Source organism: Triticum aestivum, chromosome 2D, assembly GCF_018294505.1.
Source record: "Triticum aestivum cultivar Chinese Spring chromosome 2D, IWGSC CS RefSeq v2.1, whole genome shotgun sequence".
Taxonomy (NCBI): domain Eukaryota; kingdom Viridiplantae; phylum Streptophyta; class Magnoliopsida; order Poales; family Poaceae; genus Triticum; species Triticum aestivum.
Window position 1 is genome coordinate 500,130,507 of NC_057799.1, and position 24,636 is coordinate 500,155,142.

The 24,636-nt window shown below is 46.4% G+C and overlaps 1 protein-coding gene and 1 pseudogene across 1 annotated transcript; both read left to right on the top strand.

The window, feature by feature from the left end:
• The first annotated feature begins 10,223 nt into the window (after positions 1–10,223).
• LOC123055872 (uncharacterized) lies at positions 10,224–15,932 on the top strand (annotated as a pseudogene).
• Positions 15,933–21,964: 6,032 nt separating this feature from the next.
• LOC123049701 (transcription repressor OFP1-like) lies at positions 21,965–23,060 on the top strand. The gene has a single exon (XM_044472587.1). The coding sequence runs from the start codon at positions 22,215–22,217 to the stop codon at positions 22,980–22,982; it is 768 nt and encodes a 255-aa protein (XP_044328522.1). The 5' UTR covers positions 21,965–22,214; the 3' UTR covers positions 22,983–23,060.
• The last annotated feature ends 1,576 nt before the right edge of the window (positions 23,061–24,636 follow it).

The window sequence follows — 24,636 nt, forward strand, 5'->3', positions numbered from 1 at the left end:
CTTGCCGTCCATTGTGGTGACAATGGACTTGTGAAGATGTGCCGAAGAGTGGCTCACCCATAGTGGACTATGGGGGAGTAATCATGTAGTCTTCATCGAGCCAACGCAATCAAGAAAGGTGGTCCAACTTGAGGGAGTCAAGATCGTCATCATCTAGCTCAAGTGGACCATGTGCAAGGCAAAGGTTTGCCCTTGATAGGTTTTCTATTTTACCGGTCTCATGGTGGTAGTTGGGAGATCGGGTTATAGGATCGATAGCCGTACTATCAAGGGGGGCTCTCAAGTGAGTAGCTTGATCGTATCGTTCGTCGAGAGCTCAAACCATTGCATCCTTGCATCATGTTTCTTGGTTCTTGTTTGGTTCTCTTTGTGAGTCTTAGAGCTTATGGTCATCTTGATGACAAGCTTGAGTTCATCGAAAACGGAGTTTGCATGCGTCTTCTATGATGTTTTCGATGTTGGAGGTTTTACCGGTCTTATCTGAGGAAGGGTTCTCACCATTTTCTTTTGGGACTTTTCTCATTTGCTTCTTATTGGTATTTCTATCAAGATTGTGTTAGCCCTTGTCGCTAGCTTTCCAACAAATTTGGTTTCGTCGAATTCGGAGTCCGTTTGCAGAAGTTGTGTCAGTTTTGGTGTTCTGAAAAGGCTGCAGCGGTACTACCGCGGACAGGAGCGGATGTAATTTTTTATACCGCTCTTGGGAGCGGTACTACCGCTTGGAGCAGTACTACCGCTTGGAGCAGTACTACCGCGGCTACTACCGTGTCTACTTCCGCTCGGGACCAAAAACTCGTCACAAGTCCAGCCGTGGTAGGCACGGATGTAATTTTTTAGTACCGCTCGCAAGCAGTAGTACCGCTAACCTTAGGAGTAGTACCGCTACCCCTAGCGGTAGTACTGTGAGGTCAAGCGGTACTACCGCTCCGACGGTTCTTCTGGCTTTTTTGCCTCCTCGCTATTGTGTTTCAAAGGGCTACTACTGCCCGAGCGGTAGTACTGTTGGGGATCGTTGCAGAAATTAAAATTTTTCTACGCATCACCAAGATCAATCTATGGAGTTTACTAGCAATGAGAGGGGAGGAGTGCATCTACATACCCTTGTAGATCACGAGCGGAAGCATTCAAGAGAACGGGTTTGATGGAGTCGTACTCGTCGTGATCCAAATCACCGATGATCCTAGCGCCGAACGGACGGCACCTCCGCGTTCAACACACGTACGGAGCGGAGACGTCTCCTCCTTCTTAATCCAGCAAGGGGGAAGGAGAAGTTGATGGAGATCCAGCAGTACGACGGCGTGGTGGTGGAAGCAGCGGGATTGCAGCAGGGCTTCGCCAAGCGCTACTGGAGGAGGAAGAGGTGTCACGGGAGGGAGAGGGAGGCGCCAGGGCTTAGGGTGCGGCTGCCCTCCCACCCCTCCACTATATATAGGGGCTAGGGGGGCGGATGACCCCCTTGGCGATCCCATCTAGAGGGGGCGGCGGCCCCTCGGGGGGCAACGGCCCCCTTAGGGTTTCCAACCAAGGGGGCGCATGTCCCCTCGGGGGGGGGGGGGGGCAACGGCCCCCTAGGGTTTCCAACCCTAGGCGCCTTGGGCCCTTGGGTGGGGCGCACCAGCCCACCGGGGGCTGGTTCCCACGCCACTTCAGCCCATGGGGCCCTCCGGGATAGGTGGCCCCATCCGATGGACCCCCGAGACCCTTCCGGTGGTCCCGGTACAATACCAGCGACCCCCGAAATTCTCCCGGTTGCCGAAACTGGACTTCCTATATATAAATCTTTACCTCCGGACCATTCCGGAACTCCTCGTGACGTCCGGGATCTAATCTGGGACTCCGAACAACTTTTGGTTAACCGCATACTAATATCTCTACAATTCTAGCGTCACCGAACCTTAAGTGTGTAGACCCTACGGGTTCGGGAGACACGTAGACATGACCGAGACAACTCTCCGGTCAATAACCAACAACAGGATCTGGATACCCATGTTGGCTCCCACTTGCTCCACGATAATCTCATCGGATGAACCATGATGTCGAGGATTCAATCAATCCCGTATACAATTCCCTTTGTCAATCGGTACGTTACTTGCCCGAGATTCGATCGTCGGTATCCCAATACCTCGTTCAATCTCGTTACCGGCAAGTCACTTTACTCGTTCCATAATGCATGATCCCGTGACTAACTACTTAGTCACATTGAGCTCATTATGATGATGCAATGCCGAGTAGGCCCAGAGATACCTCTCCGTCATACGGAGTGACAAATCCCACTCTCGATCCGTGCCAACCCAACAGACACTTTCGGAGATACCTGTAGTGCACCTTTATAGCCACCCAGTTACGTTGTGACGTTTTGTACACCCAAAGCATTCCTACGGTGTCCGGGAGTTGCACGATCTCATGGTCTAAGGAAATGATACTTGACATTAGAAAAGCTTTAGCAAACGAACTACACGATCTAGTGCTATGCTTAGGATTGGGTCTTGTCCATCACATCATTCTCCTAATGATGTGATCCCGTTATCAATGACATCCAATGTCCATGGTCAGGAAACCGTAACCATCTATTGATCAACGAGCTAGTCAACTAGAGGCTCACTAGGGACATGTTATGGTCTATGTGTTCACACATGTATTACGATTTCCGGATAACACAATTATAGCATGAACAATAGACAATTATCATGAACAAGGAAATATAATAATAATCATTTTATTATTGCCTCTAGGGCATATTTCCAACAGTCCCCCACTTGCACTAGAGTCAATAATCTAGTTACATTGTGATGAATCGTACACCCATAGAGTTCTGGTGTTGATCATGTTTCGCCCGTGGAAGAGGTTTAGTCAACGGATCTGCGACATTCAAATCCGTATGCACTTTACAAATATCTATGTCTCCATTTTGAACATTTTCACGAATGGAGTTGAAGCGACGCTTGATGTGCCTAGTTTTCTTGTGAAACCTGGGCTCCTTGGCAAGGGCAATAGCTCCAGTGTTGTCACAGAAGAGAGTCATCGGCCCCGATGCATTGGGAATAACTCCTAGGTCGGCAATGAACTCCTTCATCCAGATTGCTTCATGTGCTGCCTCCGAGGCTGCCATGTACTCCACTTCACATGTAGATCCCGCCATGACGCTTTGCTTGCAACTGCACCATCTGACTGCCCCACCATTCAAAATATACACGTATCCGGTTTGTGACTTAGAGTCGTCCAGATCTGTGTCGAAGCTAGCATCGACGTAACCCTTCACGACGAGCTCTTCGTCACCTCCATAAACGAGAAACATATACTTAGTCCTTTTCAGGTACTTCAGGATGTTCTTGACCGCTATCCAGTGTTCCATGCCGGGATTACTTTGGTACCTTCCTACCAAACTTACGGCAAGGTTTACATCAGGTCTGGTACACAGCATGGCATACATAATAGACCCTATGGCCGAGGCATAGGGGATGACACTCATCTTTTCTTTATCTTCTGCCGTGGTCGGGCATTGAGCCGTGCTCAATCTCACACCTTGTAATACAGGCAAGAACCCCTTCTTGGACTGATCCATATTGAACTTATTCAATATCTTATCAAGGTATGTGCTTTGTGAAAGACCTATGAGGTGTCTCGATCTATCTCTATAGATCTTGATGCCTAATATGTAAGCAACTTCTCCAAGGTCCTTCATTGAAAAACACTTATTCAAGTAGGCCTTTATGCTTTCCAAGAATTCTATATCATTTCCCATCAATAGTATGTCATCCACATATAATATGAGAAATGCTACAGAGCTCCCACTCACTTTCTTGTAAACACAGGCTTCTCCATAAGTCTGTGTAAACCCAAACGCTTTGATCATCTCATCAAAGCGAATGTTCCAACTCCGAGATGCCTGCACCAGCCCATAGATTGAGCGCTGGAGCTTGTACACCTTGTCAACATTCTTAGGATCGACAAAACCTTCCGGCTGCATCATATACAATTCTTCCTTAAGGAAGCCGTTAAGGAATGCCGTTTTGACGTCCATTTGCCATATTTCATAATCGTAGAATGCGGCAATTGCTAACATGATTCAGATGGACTTCAGCTTCGCTATGGGTGAGAAGGTCTCATCGTAGTCAACTCCTTGAACTTGTCGATAACCCTTAGCGACAAGTCGAGCTTTATAGATGGTAACATTTCCATCCGCGTCCGTCTTCTTCTTAAAGATCCATTTATTTTCTATCGCTCGCCGATCATCGGGCAAGTCTGTCAAAGTCCATACTTTGTTTTCATACATGGATCCTATCTCGGATTGCATGGCTTCAAGCCATTTGTTGGAATCTGGGCCCGCCATTGCTTCTTCATAGTTCGAAGGTTCACCGTTGTCCAACAACATGATTTCCATGACAGGGTTGCTGTACCACTCTGGTGCGGAACATGTCCTTGTGGACCTACGAAGTTCAGTGGTAACTTGATCATGATCGTCATCATTAAATTCCTCTCTAGTCGGTGCAGGCACCAGAGAAACATTTTCTTGTGCTGCGCTACTTTCTGGTTCGAGAGGGGTCATCTCATCAAGTTCCACTTTCCTCCCACTTACTTCTTTCGAGAGAAACTCTTTCTCCAGAAAGGACCCGTTCTTGGCAACGAAGATCTTGCCTTTGGATCTAAGGTAGAAGGTATACCCAATGGTTTCCTTAGGGTACCCTATGAAGACGCATTTTTCCGACTTGGGTTCGAGCTTTTCAGGTTGAAGTTTCTTGACATAAGCATCGCATCCCCAAACTTTAAGAAACGACAACTTAGGTTTCTTTCCAAACCATAATTCATACGGTGTCATCTCAATGGATTTCGACGGAGCCCTATTTAAAGTGAATGCGACAGTCTCTAAAGCATAACCCCAGAATGATAGCGGTAGATCGTAAGAAACATCATAGATCGCACCATATCCAATAGAGTGCGATTACGACGTTCGGACACACCATTACGCTGAGGTGTTCCAGGCGGTGTGAGTTGTGAAACAATTCCACATTTCCTTAAGTGTGTGCCAAATTCGTGACTCAAATATTCCCCTCCACGATCTGATCGTAAGAACTTTATTTTCCCGTCACGTTGATTCTCAACCTCACTCTGAAATTCCTTGAACTTTTCAAAGGTCTCAGACTTGTGTTTCATTAAGTAGACATACCCATATCCACTCAAGTCATCAGTGAGGGTGAGAACATAACGATAGCCACCGCGAGCCTCAATGCTCATTGGACCGCACACATCAGTATGTATGATTTCCAATAAGTTGGTTGCTCGCTCCATTGTTCCGGAGAACGGAGTCTTGGTCATTTTGCCCATGAGGCATGGTTCGCACGTGTCAAATGATTCATAATCAAGAGACTCCAAAAGTCCATCTGCATGGAGTTTCTTCATACGTTTGACACCAATGTGACCAAGGCGGCAGTGCCACAAGTATGTGGGACTATCATTATCAACCTTACATTTCTTGGCATTCACACTTTGAATATGTGTAACATCACGTTCGGGATTCATTAAGAATAAACCATTGACCAGCGGGGCATGACCATAAAACATATCTCTCATATAAATAGAACAACCATTATTCTCTGATTTAAATGAGTAGCCATCTTGCATCAAACGAGATCCAGATACAATGTTCATGCTCAAAGCTGGCACTAAATAACAATTATTGAGGTTTAAAACTAATCCCGTAGGTAAATGTAGAGGTAGCGTGCCGACGGCGATCACATCGACCTTGGAACCATTCCCGACGCGCATCGTCACCTCGTCCTTCGCCAGTCTTCGCTTATTCCGCAGCTCCTGCTTTGAGTTACAAATATGAGCAACCGCACCGGTATCAAATACCCAGGAGCTACTACGAGCGCTGGTTAGGTACACATCAATAACATGTATATCACATATACCTTTGGTATTGCCGGCCTTCTTATCCGCTAAGTACTTGGGGCAGTTCCGCTTCCACTGACCGTTTCCCTTGCAATAAAAGCATTCAGTCTCAGGCTTGGGTCCATTCTTTGTCTTCTTCCCGGCAGCTTGCTTACCGGGCGCGGCAACTCCCTTGCCGTCTTTCTTGAAGTTCTTCTTACCCTTGCCTTTCTTGAACTTAGTGGTTTTATTCACCATCAACACTTGATGTCCCTTTTTGATCTCCACCTCCGCTGATTTCAGCATTGAATATACCTCAGGAATGGTCTTTTCCATCCCCTGCATATTGAAGTTCATCACAAAGCTCTTGTAGCTAGGTGGGAGCGACTGAAGGATTCTGTCAACGACCGCGTCATCCGGGAGATTAACTCCCAGCTGAGACAAGCGGTTGTGCAACCCAGACATTTTGAGTACGTGTTCGCTGACGGAACTATTCTCCTCCATCTTACAACTGTAGAGCTTGTCGGAGACTTCATATCTCTCGACCCGGGCATGAGCTTGGAAAACCATTTTCAGCTCTTGGAACATCTCATATGCTCCGTGCAGCTCGAAACGCTTTTGGAGCCCCGGTTCTAAGCTGTAAAGCATGCCGCACTGAACCAGGGAGTAATCATCAACACGTGTTTGCCAGGCGTTCATAACGTCTTGGTTTGCTGGGACGGGTGCTTCACCTAGCGGTGCTTCAAGGACATATGCTTTCTTGGCAGCTATGAGGATGATCCTCAAGTTCCGGACCCAGTCCGTATAGTTGCTACCATCGTCTTTCAGCTTGGTTTTCTCTAGGAACGCGTTGAAGTTGAGGTTGACATTAGCGTGGGCCATTTGATCTACAAGACATATTGTAAAGATTTTAGACTAAGTTCATGATAATTAAGTTCATCTAATCAAATTATTAATGAACTCCCACTCAGACAGACATCCCTCTAGTCATCTAAGTGATACATGATCCGAGTCAACTAGGTCGTGTCCGATCACCACGTGAGATGGACTAGTCATCATCGGTGAACATCTTCATGTTGATCGTATCTGCTATACGACTCATGTTCGACCTTTCGGTCTCTTGTGTTCCGAGGCCATGTCTGTACATGCTAGGCTCGTCAAGTCAACCTAAGTGTATTGCGTGTGTAAATCTGGCTTACACCCGTTGTATGCGAACGTTAGAACCTATCACACCCGATCATCACGTTGTGCTTCGGAACAACGAACCTTCGCAACGGTGCACAGTTAGGGGGAACACTTTCTTGAAATTTTAGCGAGTGATCATCTTATTTATGCTACCGTCGTTCTAAGCAAATAAGATGTAAAACATGATAAACATCACATGCAATCAAATGGTGACATGATAAGGCCAATATCATTCTGCTCCTTTTGATCTCCATCTTCGGGGCGCCATGATCATCATCGTCACCGGCATGACACCATGATATCCATCATCATGATCTCCATCATCGTGTCTTCATGAAGTTCTCTCGCCAACTATTACTTCTACTACTATGGCTAACGGTTAGCAATAAAGTAAAGTAATTACATGACGTTTCAGTTGACACGCAGGTCATGAATAAATTAAGACAACTCCTAGGCTCCTGCCGGTTGTCATACTCATCGACATGCAAGTCGTGATTCCTATTACAAGAACATGATCAATCTCATGCATCACATATATCATTCATCACATTCTTCTGGCCATATCACATCACATAACACATGCTGCAAAAACAAGTTAGACGTCCTCTAATTGTTGTTGCAAATTTTTACGTGGCTGCTATAGTGTTTCTAGCAAGAACGTTTCTTACCTACGCCAAAACCACAACGTGATATGCCAATTTCTATTTACCCTTCATAAGGACCCTTTTCATCAAATCCGATCCGACTAAAGTGGGAGAGACAGACACCCGCTAGCCACCTTATGCAACTAGTGCATGTCAGTCGGTGGAACCTGTCTCACGTAAGCGTACGTGTAAGGTCAGTCCGGGCCGCTTCATCCCACGATGCCGCCGAATCAAGATAAGACTAGTAACGACAAGTAAATTGACAAAATCGACGCCCACAACAACTTGTGTTCTACTCGTGCATAGAAACTACGCATAGACCTAGCTCATGATGCCACTGTTGGGGATCGTTGCAGAAATTAAAAAATTTCTACGCATCACCAAGATCAATCTATGGAGTTTACTAGCAACGAGAGGGGAGGAGTGCATCTACATACCCTTATAGATCGCGAGCGGAAGCGTTCAAGAGAACGGGGTTGATGGAGTCGCACTCGTCGTGATCCAAATCACCGATGATCCTAGCGCCGAACGGACGGCACCTCCGCGTTCAACACACGTACGGAGCAGAGACGTCTCCTCCTTCTTGATCCAGCAACGGGGAAGGAGAAGTTGATGGAGATCCAGCAGCACGACGGGGTGGTGGTGGAAGCAGCGGGATTCCAGCAGGGCTTCGCCAAGCGCTACTGGAGGAGGAAGAGGTGTCACGGGAGGGAGAGGGAGGCGCCAGGGCTTAGGGTGCGGCTGCCCTCCCTCCCCTCCACTATATATAGGGGCTAGGGGGCGCATGCCCCCCTTGGAGATCCCATCTAGAGGGGGGGCGGCCCCTCGGGGGGCAACGACCCCCTTAGGGTTTCCAACCAGGGGGCGCATGTCCCCTCGGGGGGCAACGGCCCCCTAGGGTTTCCAACCCTAGGCACCTTGGGCCCTTGGGTGGGGCGCACCAGCCCACCAGGGGCTGGTTCCCACGCCACTTCAGCCCATGGGGCCCTCCGGGATAGGTGGCCCCACCCGGTGGACCCCCGGGACCCTTCCGGTGGTCCCGGTACAATACCGGTGACCCCCGAAACTCTCCCGGTGGCCGAAACTGGACTTCCTATATATAAATTTTTACCTTCGGACCATTCCGGAACTCCTCGTGACGTCCGGGATCTCATCCAGGACTCCGAACAACTTTCGGTTAACCGCATACTAATATCTCTACAACTCTAGCGTCACCGAACCTTAAGTGTGTAGACCCTACGGGTTCGGGAGACACGTAGACATGACCGAGACAACTCTCCGGTCAATAACCAACAGCCGGATCTAGATACCCATGTTGGCTCCCACTTGCTCCACGATAATCTCATCGGATGAACCATGATGTCGAGGATTCAATCAATCCCGTATACAATTCCCTTTGTCAATCGGTACGTTACTTGCCCGAGATTCGATCGTCGGTATCCCAATACCTCGTTCAATCTCGTTACCGGCAAGTCACTTTACTCGTTCCGTAATGCATGATCCCGTGACTAACTACTTACTCACATTGAGCTCATTATGATGATGCAATACCGAGTGGGCCCAGAGATACCTCTGTTGGGGAACGTAGTAATTTCAAAAATTTCCTAGGCACACGCAAGATCATGGTGATGCATAGCAACGAGAGGGGAGAGTGTTGTCCACGTACCCTCGTAGACCGAAAGCGGAAGCGTTAACACAACGTGGTTGATGTAGTCGTACGTCTTCACGATTCGACCGATCAAGTACCGAACGCACGACACCTCCGAGTTCAGCACACGTTCAGCTCGATGACGTCCCTCGAACTCCGATCCAGCCGAGTGTTGAGGGAGAGTTTCGTCAGCACGACGGCGTGGTGATGATGATGATGTTCTACCGACGCAGGGCCTCGCCTAAGCTCCGCAACGATATTATCGAGGTCAATCATTGTGGTGTAAAGCTCCGGGCCAGCGTCGGGGTCTCTAATTAGGTTGTGGAGATTGCCCCGAGCAATTTGACAGGTTCCGGTGACCGCCCCCAGGGTTGCCAAAGTGTACGGGTTCGGTGACTGCCCCCAAGGATTGCCATTTGTACGGGTCCGGTGACTGCCCTCAAGGGTCCCTTAGTGGAATCACGGCATCTTGCATTGTGCGAGGGCGTGAGGAGATTACGGTGGCCCTAGTGGCTTCTTGGGGAGCATTGTGCCTCCACACCGCTCCAAACGGAGATTAGCATCCGCAAGGGTGTGAACTTCGGGATACATCGTCGTCTCCACGTGCCTCGGTTATCTCTTACCCGAGCCCTTTACTTATGCACTTTACTTTGTGATAGCCATATTGTTTCTTGTCATATATCTTGCTATCACCTAGTTGTTTATCTTGCTTAGCATAAGTTGTTGGTGCACATAGGTGAGCCTAGTTGTTGTAGGTTTTGTGCTTGACAATTAACCGCCAGGTTTATTCCGCATTTGTTCAAGCCTAAACCGTAATTATTTTAAAGCGCCTATTCACCCCCCCTCGAGGCGACATCCACGATCTTTCACGCGTGGAGATGGAGGACTCTGATGATGATCTTCCAGCACAGGTGGTGGTGGTGGAGGAGCACCGACAGATGGTGGATGAGGTTTCACCGCAGCTGACGCCGCATCGGCGCCCAAACTTCCTCGTGGAGACGGATGTGTCTATGGCGGTGGTAGCGATGGAGGGACGACCGACGGCGATGTCTCCCTCTCCCACAGTGGAGAGTTCTACGCATCCATCTTGCTCTTCGTCGCCATGCCCGACCAGCTCGACACAGGTGGTGTCCAGGTCGGTCAGTGATGATAGCAGATCGGCGGTGATCAGTGCTTCGACCGTCACGGGTAATGGTACCGCGGTGGATCAGGCTGGGAGGTCCATCCCTCCCACTTTTTCGGACTCGTTCGGGCATACGACAGGCAGTCACAGCCCGGATGGAGTCACTGTAGAGGACGTCATCGCTTTTGGAGGTATTCCAGATCCTATGTCTGGTGACAGATGGTCCAGTCACCGGATACAGGGTCGGCCGAACGCGGATGACATACAGATGGGGCATGCTATGAGGGCCGCCAAGCTTCGAGACATCGAAGCGCATACAGGTATGTCAGTTAATACAAGTTGTTCCATTCTGCACTTTTCTGAGCATGAAATTCTTGATAAACCCAGCAATTTAGGGATATCTCTCGGTAGTAATGGCAAAGAAACCGCTAAATCCATCAATGATCTATTAGATTTGGAAAGAGGTAGAGCTCTGGATTTAATTCAAACTTAGCGGCGGTAAAACCCATGAATGATACTGATATTAAGGATCTAGGAGTATCAGCGCTTCAGAGTCTCTGTGAGGATTTAGTCACCATGGAGGGCTTAGAAGGCAAGGATGAGGATGTGATTGCCGAGGGGGTATATGGCTCCTTTGCAACCAGATGCCTTTGTTTCTACTGACACCAACCCTCTTCTCACTGAGGTGATGAAAGATAAACCCAAAAGAACCTGGAAGAGGAAAGTTTATCCCACATCAGCGGTGCGTAGGGGTGCGAGAGTTAAACAAAAGAAAAAATTACATGATGAAATATGAAAGGAATATTCTGGAATAGCAGAGGTCTAGCGGCTTGGCTAAAAGAAGATTCCTTAGTGATACATGGATTGAGCAAAAAATGGATTTCATGGCTTTATTAGAGACTGGCAGAGATAATTTTACTCCCCAGTTTCTAAACACCATTTCAGGGGGGGTTGATTTCAATTGGCACTGTCTACCTCCAAGGGGGCGATCTGGAGGGATCCTACTTGGGGTGAAGGCGAAATTTTAGAAGTTCTAAATGTGGTTCACAGAGAATTTGCTGTCAAATTTCAAGTGAGATCGAAAATCGATGGCTTCAGGTGGGCTTTGGTGGCCGTATATGGTGCAACGCAGCCAGACCTTAAGCCTGACTTCCTTGCAGATTTAGTAAAAAATTGTGGGATGAGAGGTTGCCTATCATGGTTGGAGGAGATTTCAATATCATTAGAAGACAAGATGAAAAAAATAATGACAACTTCGATGGAAGGTGGTCATTTATGTTCAATATGATCATTGAAAGTTTTAACTTGAGGGAGATTGAACTCTGTGGTAGGCAATGCACGTGGGCTAATTCCTTACCAATTCCTACTTATGAGAAATTGGACAGGGTCCTCACTAGTGTTGAGTGGGAACAGAAATTTCCACTGGTAACGGTTCGTGCTCTACAGAGGGCCACTTCGGACCATGCCCCATTGCTGGTTGATTCCGGGGAATCTACCCATGTGGGCAACAGAAATATGTTCTCTTTCGAACTAGGATGGTTCGAGAAGAAGGGTTTCCTAAATCTTATTGCCACAAAGTGGGCCAGGGTCTAGTGGGACTTCACATGTGGAAATATGGCAAAACAAAATTAGACATTTGCGCCAATTCCTGAGGGGATGGGCCGAAAACCAAAGTGGTATTTATAAAGCTGAAAAGAAGAGGCTAACACAAATTATTAATGAACTTGATGTGAAAGCGGAATCCACCCTTCTTAATATGTCGGAGAGAGATATTAAGAATGAGGCCGAGAAAAAATTACAAGCCCTTATGAGAGAGGAGGAGATGAAATGGGCGCTTAGAGGAAAGGTTTCTAAGATCGTCCAAGGAGATGATAATACACATTTTTTTCATATGATAGCTAATGGGAAACATAGAAAGCAGAAGATAATACAAATCGAACAAGAAGAGGGTACAATTGTAGGACACGCGAACCTCAAATTGTACATCTTTGAATATTGTAAGATACTTTTTGGAGCACCAGAAGAAAGCTTTGTTGCTCTAGATGAGAGTGCGACCGGGGACATACCTCAGCTTAACTTAGAAGAGAACAAGCTGGTGTCTGCTCCGTTCAGGAGAAACAGATGTTTGATGCAATAACGCAAATGAAGCATAATAAAGCTCCTGGGCCGGATGGGTTCCCGGCCGAATTCTACCAGAAATGCTGGCATATCATTAAGGGAGATCTGATGCCTATGTTCCATGGTTTGTTTGATGGCCACCTAAACCTCCTTCACCTTAATTTTGGAACAATAATGTTGTTTCCAAAGAGGGTTGAGGCTATCCGCATTGAGTAATTCAGACCGATCTGCCTTCTCAATGTAAGCTTTAAGATTTTTACAAAGGTTGGCACGAACAGGTTGACACAGATAGCCCATTCGGTTGTGCAACCAACATAGACTACTTTCATGCCAGGACGACATATCCTTGAAGGGGTTGTGGTCTTACATGAAACTCTACATGAAATCCATAAGAAGAAATTAGATGGCGTTATCTTCAAAGTGGATTTTGAAAAAGCATATGATAAGGTCAAATGGCCCTTTCTGCAGCAAGCCTTACATATGAAGGGGTTCAATGAATCTTGGAGATCTCAGGTGGATTCATTCATACAAAAAGGTAGTGTCGGAATAAAAGTCAACGACGATACATGACATTTTTTCCAGACACGTAAGGGGTTACGACAGGGAGATTCCATGTCTCCAGTGCTGTTTAACATTGTAGCGGATATGTTGGCAGTACTAATTGGCCGGGCCAAAGAGAGTGGCCAAGTAGGAGGACAAGTCCCTCACCTTGTAAAGGGGGAAGTTTCCGTCCTACAATACGCGGATGATACTATTATATTCAGGGAACATGATCTTGCAAAAGCTAGGAATATGAAGCTTGTATTATGTCTTTTTGAGCAACTGTCTGGGCTCAAAATTAACTTCAATAAAAGCGAATTGTTCTGCTTTGGGAGAGCCCAAGAGGAACAAGATGACTATAGAAATTTGTTCGGTTGTGAAATGGGATCCTTACCTTTTAATTATCTAGGGATCCCAATTCATCATAGACGTTTAATGAACGAGGAATGGAAATTTATAGAGGATCGATTTGAAAAGAAACTGAGCTGCTGGAAGGGCAAGCTCATGTCGTATGGAGGTTGGTTGGTTTTGATAAATTTTGTTTTGACGAGTTTGCCGATGTTCCTCGTATCCTTCTTTGAGGTACCGGTAGGGGTACGGAAAAGACTTGACTTTTATAGATTCCGATTCTTTTGGCAAAGTGATGAGGCCAAAAAGAAGTACATACTGGCTAGATGGGATATTATTTGCAGACCAAAAGACCAGGGTGGGTTAGGGATCGAGAATTTCGAGGTCAAAAATAGATGTCTGCTTAGCAAGTGGCTATACATAATATCTACTAAGACCGAGGGTATGTGGGTACAAATCTTGTGGAATAAATACTTACACTCTAAGACTTTGGCCCAAGTCACCGCTAGGCCAACAGACTCACCCTTCTGGAAGGGATTAATGAGGACGAAAGCAACTTTTTTCCAACGAGTGAAGTTCCTAGTTGGTAATGGTCATACTACTCGATTTTGGGAGGATACATGGCCAGGGGAGATGCCTTTGGCTTTGCAATATCCCTCCTTATATAATATTGTGCAACGTAAGGAGAATTATGTCGCTACAGTATTAAACTCGATACCGCTTAATTTCCAATTTAGGAGATCACTAGTAGGGGAACGTTGGAATGCTTGGTTGCACCTGGTTCGTATGTTGATGGAGGTTCACCTAGCGGATCAGCCAGATACAATTCACTGGAAGTTAACTACGAATGGAATATTCTCAGTGAAAACCATGTATTCGGATCTAATTGATTCCGGGCCATTGTCGAGCTCGTTACATATTTGGAAGATTAAAGTTCCGCTTTGTATTAAAATCTTTATGTGGTTTGTCCATAAAGAAGTCATTCTAACCAAAGATAACTTGGCAAAACGGAATTGGGTTCGCAGTTCTAGGTGCTGTTTTTGTGATCAAAATGAAGTGGTTAAACACCACTTTCTCGAATGTCCTTTAGCAAAATTATTATGGCGATCAATTCATATAGCTTTTAACATTCAACACCCAAGGAGTATAAATACGTTATTTGGGACGTGGCTTAATGGAGTGGACGCACACTTACCTAAACATATTCGGATAGGAGTATGTGCACTACTCTGAGCTATATGGAACACTATAAATGATATGATTTTTAATGGGACACAATTCACCAATTTTTTGCAGGTTATCTTCAGTGGTACAACTTGGATCCGTATGTTGTCCTTAGTCACTCATGTGGACTTCAGGGAGCTTTTGGTTATTGGGTGCAATCGTTGGGAGACGGTAGCACGGGCTATATTCAGCCGATTTGGGTGGTGAGCTAATAATAGGCTAGGTGTGTAGGCATCGTAGCTTGTTGTTGTATCGCCGGATGTGGCATTTTTCAGTTCTTTATCACTGGTTGTGGCGTTTTTCAGATTTTATTCCAAATTATTCTCATTTTATGAGCTTTGTTGGACCTCATGACTTGGTTACGTTTTTATTTAATAATATGGTTGCATGCATCGATTGATGCAGAGGCCGGGGTCCTCCTTTCCAAAAAAATAACTTTTTGCAACTAACGGAAGTAGTGAGATTGAGAACCTCACTAAAGTTGTTGAGGACACAAGTAAATTTTAGTGTGTAGTTGTAGTGTAAGAGTACTGTACAACTTTAAGTGTATGAGTAGTGCAGAATTTTTAGTGTAAGATTATAATATAAGTTTTTCGTGTAGTTTTAGTGTAGTTCTGTGTAGTGTAGTTGTAGTGTCAAAATTTAATGTAGTTGTAGTGTAAGATTTTAGTGTAGTTGTAGTGTAAGATTTTAGTGTAGTTGTAGTGTATGTTTAATTACATTGTAGATTGTACGTTTTGCAGGTGGTCGTCAATATGTCCAAATTTTTTAGTAACTCGTTAGGTATATATATGCACCGTCACAGATGACTCCGACAGAAGGGGACTAAGTACTATGCGACCATTAGGAATAACAATGTCGTCCAGAGTTAGCGGCACGCACCTATGATGCCAAAGATGTTGAATTATATCAGGAAGAGGTGATTCTGAACTTCCCTGAGTGTCGTGAGTACGCGAAGTTCTTCGCGTTGGAGTACAAAAGGATATGCACTATGGCTGAGGAGAAGGGGAACAACCAGGCCGAGATGCAGTTCTTCGACCCATTGGTGAGGGAGTTTGCGAGAGATGAGAAACATGTGGAGACTAACAAGATGATGCTACTTCAGTATGCAACCAAGAAGAGCGCAGATGAGGATCCCATAGACTGGGATGCCTTGGAGCATGAGGAGGAGGGTCAGCAGGGGCGTCGTAGGTCCACCATGGACGACCATGAGGCCGCTCCCTCTGGCCACTAGCTTGCTAGATGGGCAGCACTACCTATTTCGTATGAACTGTTTAACTTTATGCATGTTTTATGTTTGAACTATGCATGGTTTGTAGAATTGCTTAATTACAAGTATGTGTAAATATCTAGATGCCCGAGTAGGGCTAGTTCATAGTAGTTGCTTAATTAGCTAGGTACATGTGTTTTATGTTGCATTATATCTGTGCATGTGTTCTATATGCTTATTTTGGCCAACATGATGAAAGCAGTAAATGGATGCCCCATATGAGATATGTGGTTCAGTGAGATGTCAAAAGGATAAGAAGTTCTTCATAGATCTTTCGAATGACTTCCTCACTAAGACGGTATGTTTTAGTTCAACATGTTTTGACTGAGTTTCTTATGGTATACGGTTGCGCCCAAAATTGTCTAACTTCTAGTTCTTTCTTTCAATTTTGCTCAGGTCATCCCTTGCGGGGCAAGGCGTAACTTCTTAGAGAGGTTTCAGGTTCCGCTTGATGCCACCATTACATTCCAGTGCACTCTCATGAAGATGATGACGGCCCAACACTTCAATTGTCTTGTCACTAACGAGTCAAACACCACTTATTTTAGTTGCCCTTGTTGGAGAGCCCTTGCAACTGCTTACGAGGTGGAAGCTGGGGAAAGAGCACGTTCTACCTCGAGTATGATCGTGACGAGATCATGGTCTACTATAGGCCTGCTTGCAGCAATGGTTCACTTACTCCAGACTATGACCCTCAGTCTGCCCGCAGATATGTCTAGTTAGCTAGTAGGGTTGCATGGCAGATCTCATGTTATTACCACCTCTATTTAGTCGAACTTGTACATGTGTTAATTTGCCTCTTTTTGATACTTTGTTGAACCATGTCAATAAGTACATTGTTGAACTTAAATGATGTTATCTGCGTCTATTTAGTACTGTTAAAAATTGATTTAATTATTGTTCTTAAACTGGATTATGCTGTCATTTGGTTGGGATCGCGCTACTGTACAACTTTTATTTCAAATATGAAAATCAAATTACCATGCTCTTCACACAGAACATACCACGCTTGTGCTCATGTTGATATGTTTCAATGTTTTTTGAAGTATAAGTTACCATGCTTGTGCTATGTAAGTTATCACGTTTGTGGTACATAAATTATCATGATGTACAGAGAAAATTATCGGGACATACAAAATGTTTTCTCCAACTGTCACAACGAGATCTTCTAAACTAGATCTCATGTTTGTACATAATTTATCAAGTTTGCGGTGCGTATATTGCCATGTTGTTTACAGAGAAATTATCGAGGGTATGTTTTCAACAACTTTTCTCTTCCTGTCAAAAAAGTTACCACGCTCTATGGTGCGTAATTTACCATGTATTTTACACATATGTTGCTTAGGGTATATTTTCCATAACTTTTCTCTTCGGGTCAAAAGTTACCATACTGTTTGTATCTAAGTTATCGGACTGCATTTTGTATGTTACCGTACTATTTACATATAAGCCACTGGGGTATATTTCAACAACAAAAATCTTCAAAGTTACCACGAGTGTTGACAAGTAAGTTATCAGGTCTGTGGTTTGTATATTACCAAGTTATTTACACAGTAGTTACGAGGGGTATGTTTTTAATAACTCCCCCCCTCCTCTCCAAATAGAGCATTTACTTCGTCAATGTTACTTACATAGAAATTATCGGGTTATGTTTTAACAAACATTTTTCTCTGGGTCAAATGTTATCAGGTCTATGGTGCGTAAACTAGTATGATGTTTACACATAATTTATTGGGATATGTTTGAACATTTTTTTACCAGGTGAAAATTACCACGATGTTTTTAGGCGTAAGTTATCTAGACTTTTAGCATGTCTTCTAACTAGAAAAGATGAAAGAAAATGTTCAAACAAGAGAAAGAAAATTTTGGTCAACAAAAAAGAAAAGAAATAAAAACATTTTTCCAACGTTGCATTCAATGTGGTAAAAAAACTTCCTAACCAGTCATATAAGAAAGATCTGGACATTATTGACAACAACTAATGCTGGCTGAGTTGGCTAGCTTGATAGACCATATTTCAAGAGGTCAAGCCACCGATCATCCTTAATAATAATAATAATAATAATAATAATAATAATAATAATAATAATAATAAGGATCCGCTTTTTTGAGGGGTTAATAAGGATCTGTTTAAGGATTTGCTTGTATTAGAGGGAGGGCTCCTATGTGTTGCTCGCTTCGTTCAATAGGGTGCATGACCACATGGGAGACCGACTGGGCCAACCCGCAGTACTGTAGCGCGTGATACTGTATTAGTTCCCTGTTAGCGATTTATCTCCACGCGTAGTTAACTATAGGAACTGTATAATTGAAAAAAATACCATTTTCCGAAGCACATTTTTTTTGAAATTTAAAATTCCATACATTTTCTGAAAAACACAGTCAATTTTGAAATTCTGAAATCTTTTTGAATTTGAGAACATTTTTATAAATTTGTGAATATTTTCTGAAACTTGTAAACAATTTTATGAATTGTGATTTTTTAGAAACCATAATTTAAAAAAAACATGAACATTTTGAAATTCCAAACATTCTCAAAAAATGTGACATGTTTTTTGAAATTCCCCCAAAAAATTCAAAAACATGAATAATGTTTGGAAAAATTGTTTTTTCTATAAATCCAACCATTTTTCGATTTTTTTTAAATCTTTGATTTTTTAAAAAATTGTGATTTGATGAAAAAAGAAACAAAAAACTACAAAGAAACAAGTAAAACCAGGGAAGGGAAAAGACTGGTAAAAAGCCGTCTGTAACCATCGAAAAGTTTGCCAAACCGGGATATGTGAAACATATAGTAGATTAAAATGGGCTGACCCATCTCACAACGCCTTGCGCAGCTCCTTGTGCATTTGGTCGACAATCATTCACAGTAAAGTTTGTTTAGTCATGAGTTTAGAACCTCCAATGTCGAGGCTCACAAACTTGCAAAGCATGCTTTAACGCTGGGTACTGGCCGCCATGCTTGGTTAGGCCAGCCCGGAGATCTTGTTTTCGTCCCTGTAAACCTCGTGACGGGTGAATAAAGCTTTGTCGGGTACCGGCACTTTGGAGTCTCGGAGCTTGGTGCGCGATCTCCGGTGGACGCAGCGGTCACGAGGCTTCGTCGTTTTTGTCGATCCGCCGTTATCGGCATTTATTTCTTTTCTTTTTTCTCTTTCCTTTCTTTTGGGTGTGTTTGTGCTGCTTCCGCCCCAGCCCCTGTCGTTGGTTGTATCGGATGGTTGCTTTGTAATACAAAGCGGGGGGAAACCCTTTTTCTTAATAAAGCTTTGTGGGTTTGCCTAAAAAAAAAAGTAAACGTCACATAGGATTCACCCTTGTCTTAGGGCTCCATATATATTCTCACATTCATGAGTTTTAGACTTTATTTTTGTTTAGATATTGTTTAGCTTTGCTACAATTCACATCTGCGAGACGTATAAGAGTACCTCCTTATTCAGATTCTCTATCAAGAACCCCACCTTTACCCCGCACTTAATCTATATCCGCAATTCAGATTGCATTGTCATAGTTTTTGCTGGTCCTTCGATTGCTCGCTGGAACTCAAACCTCGCTGTTCAAGTTGGTCGTGCCCACGGCAAAGTCAATAACCGTTGGATAATGGTTTAGTGATGTATCTATACTGTACAAAGAATGACACGTAGCCTCACCTGCTCCACATGCCAGAAGATGGATGGAGCTGGTTGGCGAGAACTAAGGAGAGAAAGACAGACTGGATTTGTAATAGCACACTGCTTGCTATTTTGAAATCCACAATTGTGTTACTAATTTGTTAAAGCATCTTTGAAATTTTAAACATACATAAATAAAGTATGTACATGTGAAATTTTTAAAGACTTTTTTTTTACGGTGCTACGGCGGGCTTACGCCTGCCTGAACCATTTTCATTATCATAAGAGGGACTGAGATACAACACAACGGCTACAGGAAGTAGCACCCAACACACACAAGAAGGAATAAGGAACAACAGAGAAGAACCAGAAACAAGCTATGGCAATTAGCCAACACCAAGAACTTAGCACCCAACACCATTAAGAAGACCGAGAAGAAACGGGAAACTAGCATTGTTGGATCAGTCGAAGGGAGAATCAACACCGAGTAGACGTAGAGAAGAAGTTGCCTGCTGCACTGCGATCACTCTGCACCTTGAAGAGCTAGGAGAGTCGCAACCACCGTCGAAGGGCATCCCACTGCCGAGGCACGACGCGATAGAGAGAGCCGCCGACCGCGCCGAAGGGCAATGTTTCGCCGAGATAGCCCTACACCTCCTCTGAGCCACACCACGGCCACCATCACAAATAGAGAGAACCAGAACACTATGCGAGGCAACCAAACCTCATGCGTCGCCGAAGGGCACTGAGCTCCGAGACTTCACCGACGCCACGAGCCCCCAAAAGAGAGGTCAGCAGATAGCACCAGGATGACCAAGGCAGTAGCCATACCCATAGATCGCTTCGACCACCACCACCAGACACCCCACATCCCCAGCCTGACCAATCGTGCTCGAGCCAAGACTAGAAACGACCAACAACGGATCAATGGCTCCAAGACTGCGCCCCCAAGGGGGTAACGACATCAATGACATCGTCGTAGTCCGATCCAACCGTGGATCTTAGGCTTTCGCCCGGAGCACATTGTAAGGATGAGCTGCGGGAGCTTCACAATGACTCCTCCAAGAAGGAAAAAAATGGCGCCCAAAGGCGTCACCGTCACCGCTGTCGACACAAGGCCGACACCAGGCTTTCGCCTGAAGCATCGCACCTCGAACCTCACCGCTTACGCCGGCCGCCCAGTCTGGCAAAGCAAAGAGCACGAGACCTTACCACCTCCTGCAACTCGTCGACGAGTGTCCCCGCCGGAGCAAGCAAAAAGGTACCTCTGGTGACGCCATCGCTCACCGCGAGCACCAGCGTCGACCAGAGTGGAGATCCAGTCATGCCGTATCCTGACCATCTCACCCCGACCACCACCAGCCAGATCCATCCCCGCCGCCAAGCACGCCTTGCCCGGATCCCCAACGCGAGCCACAGGGCGACGCCGGCACGCGCCCTGGGCAGCACCACCGGAGCACAGGCGGCATGCACCGCGCCCCCATGGCCGTGGAGAGCCCCCAGCGCTGCCACGAACTCGCGCAGGGCGCCACACCTTGAGGGGTCCAGATCTGACCCCGCAGCCCGCCACAGGGCAACAGCCGCCGAGCAGCACCGCCACCGACGCCCTCTGTCGCGCGGCCCTCCCGCCAGGACGAGAGGTCGCCGCCCCGGAGCGGCGCGGATCTAGAACCACCTGGCGGCTGCGACACCGGCGCGGCAACAGAGCCGACGAAGAGAGCCCCGCCGCCGCCTTCCCTGGGTCACGCACGGCTTCGCCTGCGTTCCCTCCGGCGGCGGTGAAGCAGGGGGAGGGGTGGGGAGTGGCCGGCGGCGGCGCGACTAGGGTTTCCCCCGAGTCGCCAGAGGAGGTGACGCGGGGTCCGAACACAGAAATTGCAGCACCTACTTAAAAAAAGGCGCGATGGAGCTCGAGCTCCAAACCCCCTCACTCACAAACTTCGCCCTATTCTATAACATTCTGTAATTCCATAAGTTTGTTGGAGAACATACCCAAGTAAACAAGCATATCATGTTTTTTTTGCGGGGTAACAAGCATATCATGTTCGTTACTTAGCAAACCAGGCAGAATCATTGGGGCCATATATGATTTTCTTAGCACTTTCAATCGTGTATGAACTTAGTGTACACTTTATATTATGTACACAATCTCATGATCACTGCCCATCATTGCAACTACAATCACATAATGATGGAATCGGTACAGCACTAAAACCGCGTGCAAAGCAGCTGACAGCTCAAGTTAATTTCCAGGAAAGCAAACTTGCAGGACTGATTCATGGTACAGTGGCACGCATGTGTAACCTCTTTGCTCATTTCTTAATTCGCCAGTTTTACTTTTCTATACCAGAAGCATCTGATCACATCCAGTTGCCATTGCAAAGCAGTTGACAGCTCAAATTAATTTCAATGGAAGCGAACTTGTTGGACCAGTTCTTGGTACAATGGTAGGCATGTGTTAACCTCTTTGCTCATTTCTTAATTCACCGGTTTATCCTTTGTTTATGCCAGAACCATCTGCCCACATCCACTTGCCAATGCCAGTTATCATGCCCTCCTTACAAGATAGATAGAGCTCGATCACATGCAGTGTTCAAAGACACCAATGCTCTGAACAGAGGAAGAGAGAGGAGAGATGGGCAGCCATTACAGGTTCAGACTGTCCCATCTCGTGCCAAACTCTTGGTTCTACAAGCTGAGGGACATGAAGAGACCCAGACCGCCAAGCCAACCAAGAAGCTCTACAGCTACAAGAACACCAAGGAGATCATCATCAAGCCACTACTACTGCCATGGAGCCAGCACCCCAAAACCTCTTCCATTACCCCCTCACCAATCCTACTCCTCCTACTTACAAGCAAAGAAAATGCCACCGGAGAAGCTGCGTCTCTCTCCTCTCTGCCTCAGCCCAAGGGCAACAAGCATCCGATTCCCCAACGATCGTCATCAGTCACCATCATCGAGAAGTGCCGCCGCCGCCGTCGTCGACGATTTTCAAGGCTTGCAACTACGTCCAATTCGCACAAGGCCAGCGCCGATCGCGTCGAGAAGTGCGCACCACAGCACGACCGCGAGCAGTACGTGCCCGAGCTCGCCGAGGCTCAGGAGCAGAAGGCTTCGTCTATCCAGCAGTGGCTGTGGCAGAGTTAGCGCCAGGTGCACTGCTCGCCGGAGAAGCGCGAGGAGGAGCATCGCCGTCGTGGTGGCGTCGACGGACCCGCACAAGGACTTCAGGGAGAGCATGGTGGAGATGATCGTCGGGACCGACATGCGTGGAGCAGAGGCTCTGAGGGACCTCCTTGATTGCTATCTGTCGTTCAACTCGAGGGAGTACCATGGAGTAATCACGGAGGTGTTCAGGGGAATCTGGCTCCAGATTATCCGTGACGGTGTTGAGATATGAGGAACAATTGCGGGCTGTAAATCAAGTGTTGTTGGGATGTACAGATCTGTGAATAATGTGTATGTGCCGCTTGAGTTATCTGTGTGTGATATACTGATAGTCCTACTTGCTACTGTATTTGTCATTGTGTTAATTTGTAGTGGTAATAAATCGATATGTGTAACAGTGTAAGGGGCTTTCCGAAAATATATATTCAACTTTTGCTTTCTGATAACTATCCCGAACACCTGGTTTGTAGGAGTTTTGTAGTAATTCTGTATTGATATGATTTCTAAAGGAAAATTTCCTAAAGAGCCATTTGGTTTGTAGGAATAGATTTTGTTCCTATGTAACATTGATTCCCATCCTTCACATTTCGATGGAAAAAAACATTAGCTTAGACCTGATGAAAAAAGTTCTTATCCTATGAACCAAGTGACATCTCTTTTCCATAGGAACTGAGATACATGTCATCTCATTCTCTTTGACTTTTCTATTCCCATGATTTTCCAATCCCATGGACCGAAGGAGGCCTAGTATCTTCGGGAATCCTAGCAGATTTTTCTTGCAATCCCATGAGTCCAGCTCTAAGTCGGAAAGCTTCAAGGAGATTCTTCGCAAAATCAAGAAAAACATATTGAACATCAAGACTCGTCATAAGATCATCAAGGATGTCAAGGACATCAAGAGCAAATTAAAGAGGCTAGCACCAAGTCTCATCACACATTGGACTTTGGAACGGGAAACCCCTCCCTCGCGGCGCCTCCTCTGAGGCGACCCGAGGGCCAACCCTAGGCCGCCGCCGCGTTCCCCCTCCCCATCTTCTCCCTCCGCCGCCACCGGAGGTGCTCGCTGGCGCGGGTGCGTGACACCTAGGAAGGTGGCGACGGGGATCTGGCGGATCCGGCTTGCTGGTGAGCCTCGGCGCCCGGGGCGGCGGCTCCGACGGATGGCGCGCAGCGTGGCCTTTGCGGCAGGCCTCGCCGACGAGTGTTGTGTGGGCTACCTCCCTGGCCGTGTGGGCGGCGGGGGGGGGGGGGGGTGGCTGTCGTCGGCGGTCCGGCATCCCCGCGGTGGTTGCTGGCAAATCTTGGAGAAGACCCTTCCCCGACCCCGATCTACTCGGATCCGTGCCGGCCCTGCCCTCTGGTGGCTGCGGTCATCGTCCCCGGTGCTCCACCGGGCGGATCTGGTGGCTGGGCGTGTTTCCGGGGGAAACCCTTGGCCGCCGCGGCGGCCACTCCAAAGGCGACGTCTTCCGGCACCGTTCTCCTTCCTTGAGCTATGCCATAATTTCTAGTGGGGTGGGGGAGATAAAATGTGAACACATGGGGGCAAAAGGCTAAATTTTCATCTATTTTTTTCTTCACCGATCTGTCCAAGGCTGGGGGGCAATGCCCCCCCCCCCATTGAAATCTCCCTTAACCTTTGACCCACGACTTTGCACAATATATAATGATGCATCAGATCTTGTCGAAATCGATCCCCCAAGAGACGAGCTTGTGAGGTTGTTGATTGATAAGGGAGGTGAATCTACAAATCAGGTCAAAGTTGTCTCTACTATTGGAACTGGTGGGTTAGGTAAGACAACCCTTGCTAGACAGGTGTATAACAACATTTGCGGCGGGCCTCGCCGACGAGTGTTGTATGAGACCTCTGACAAGTACTTTGTCTA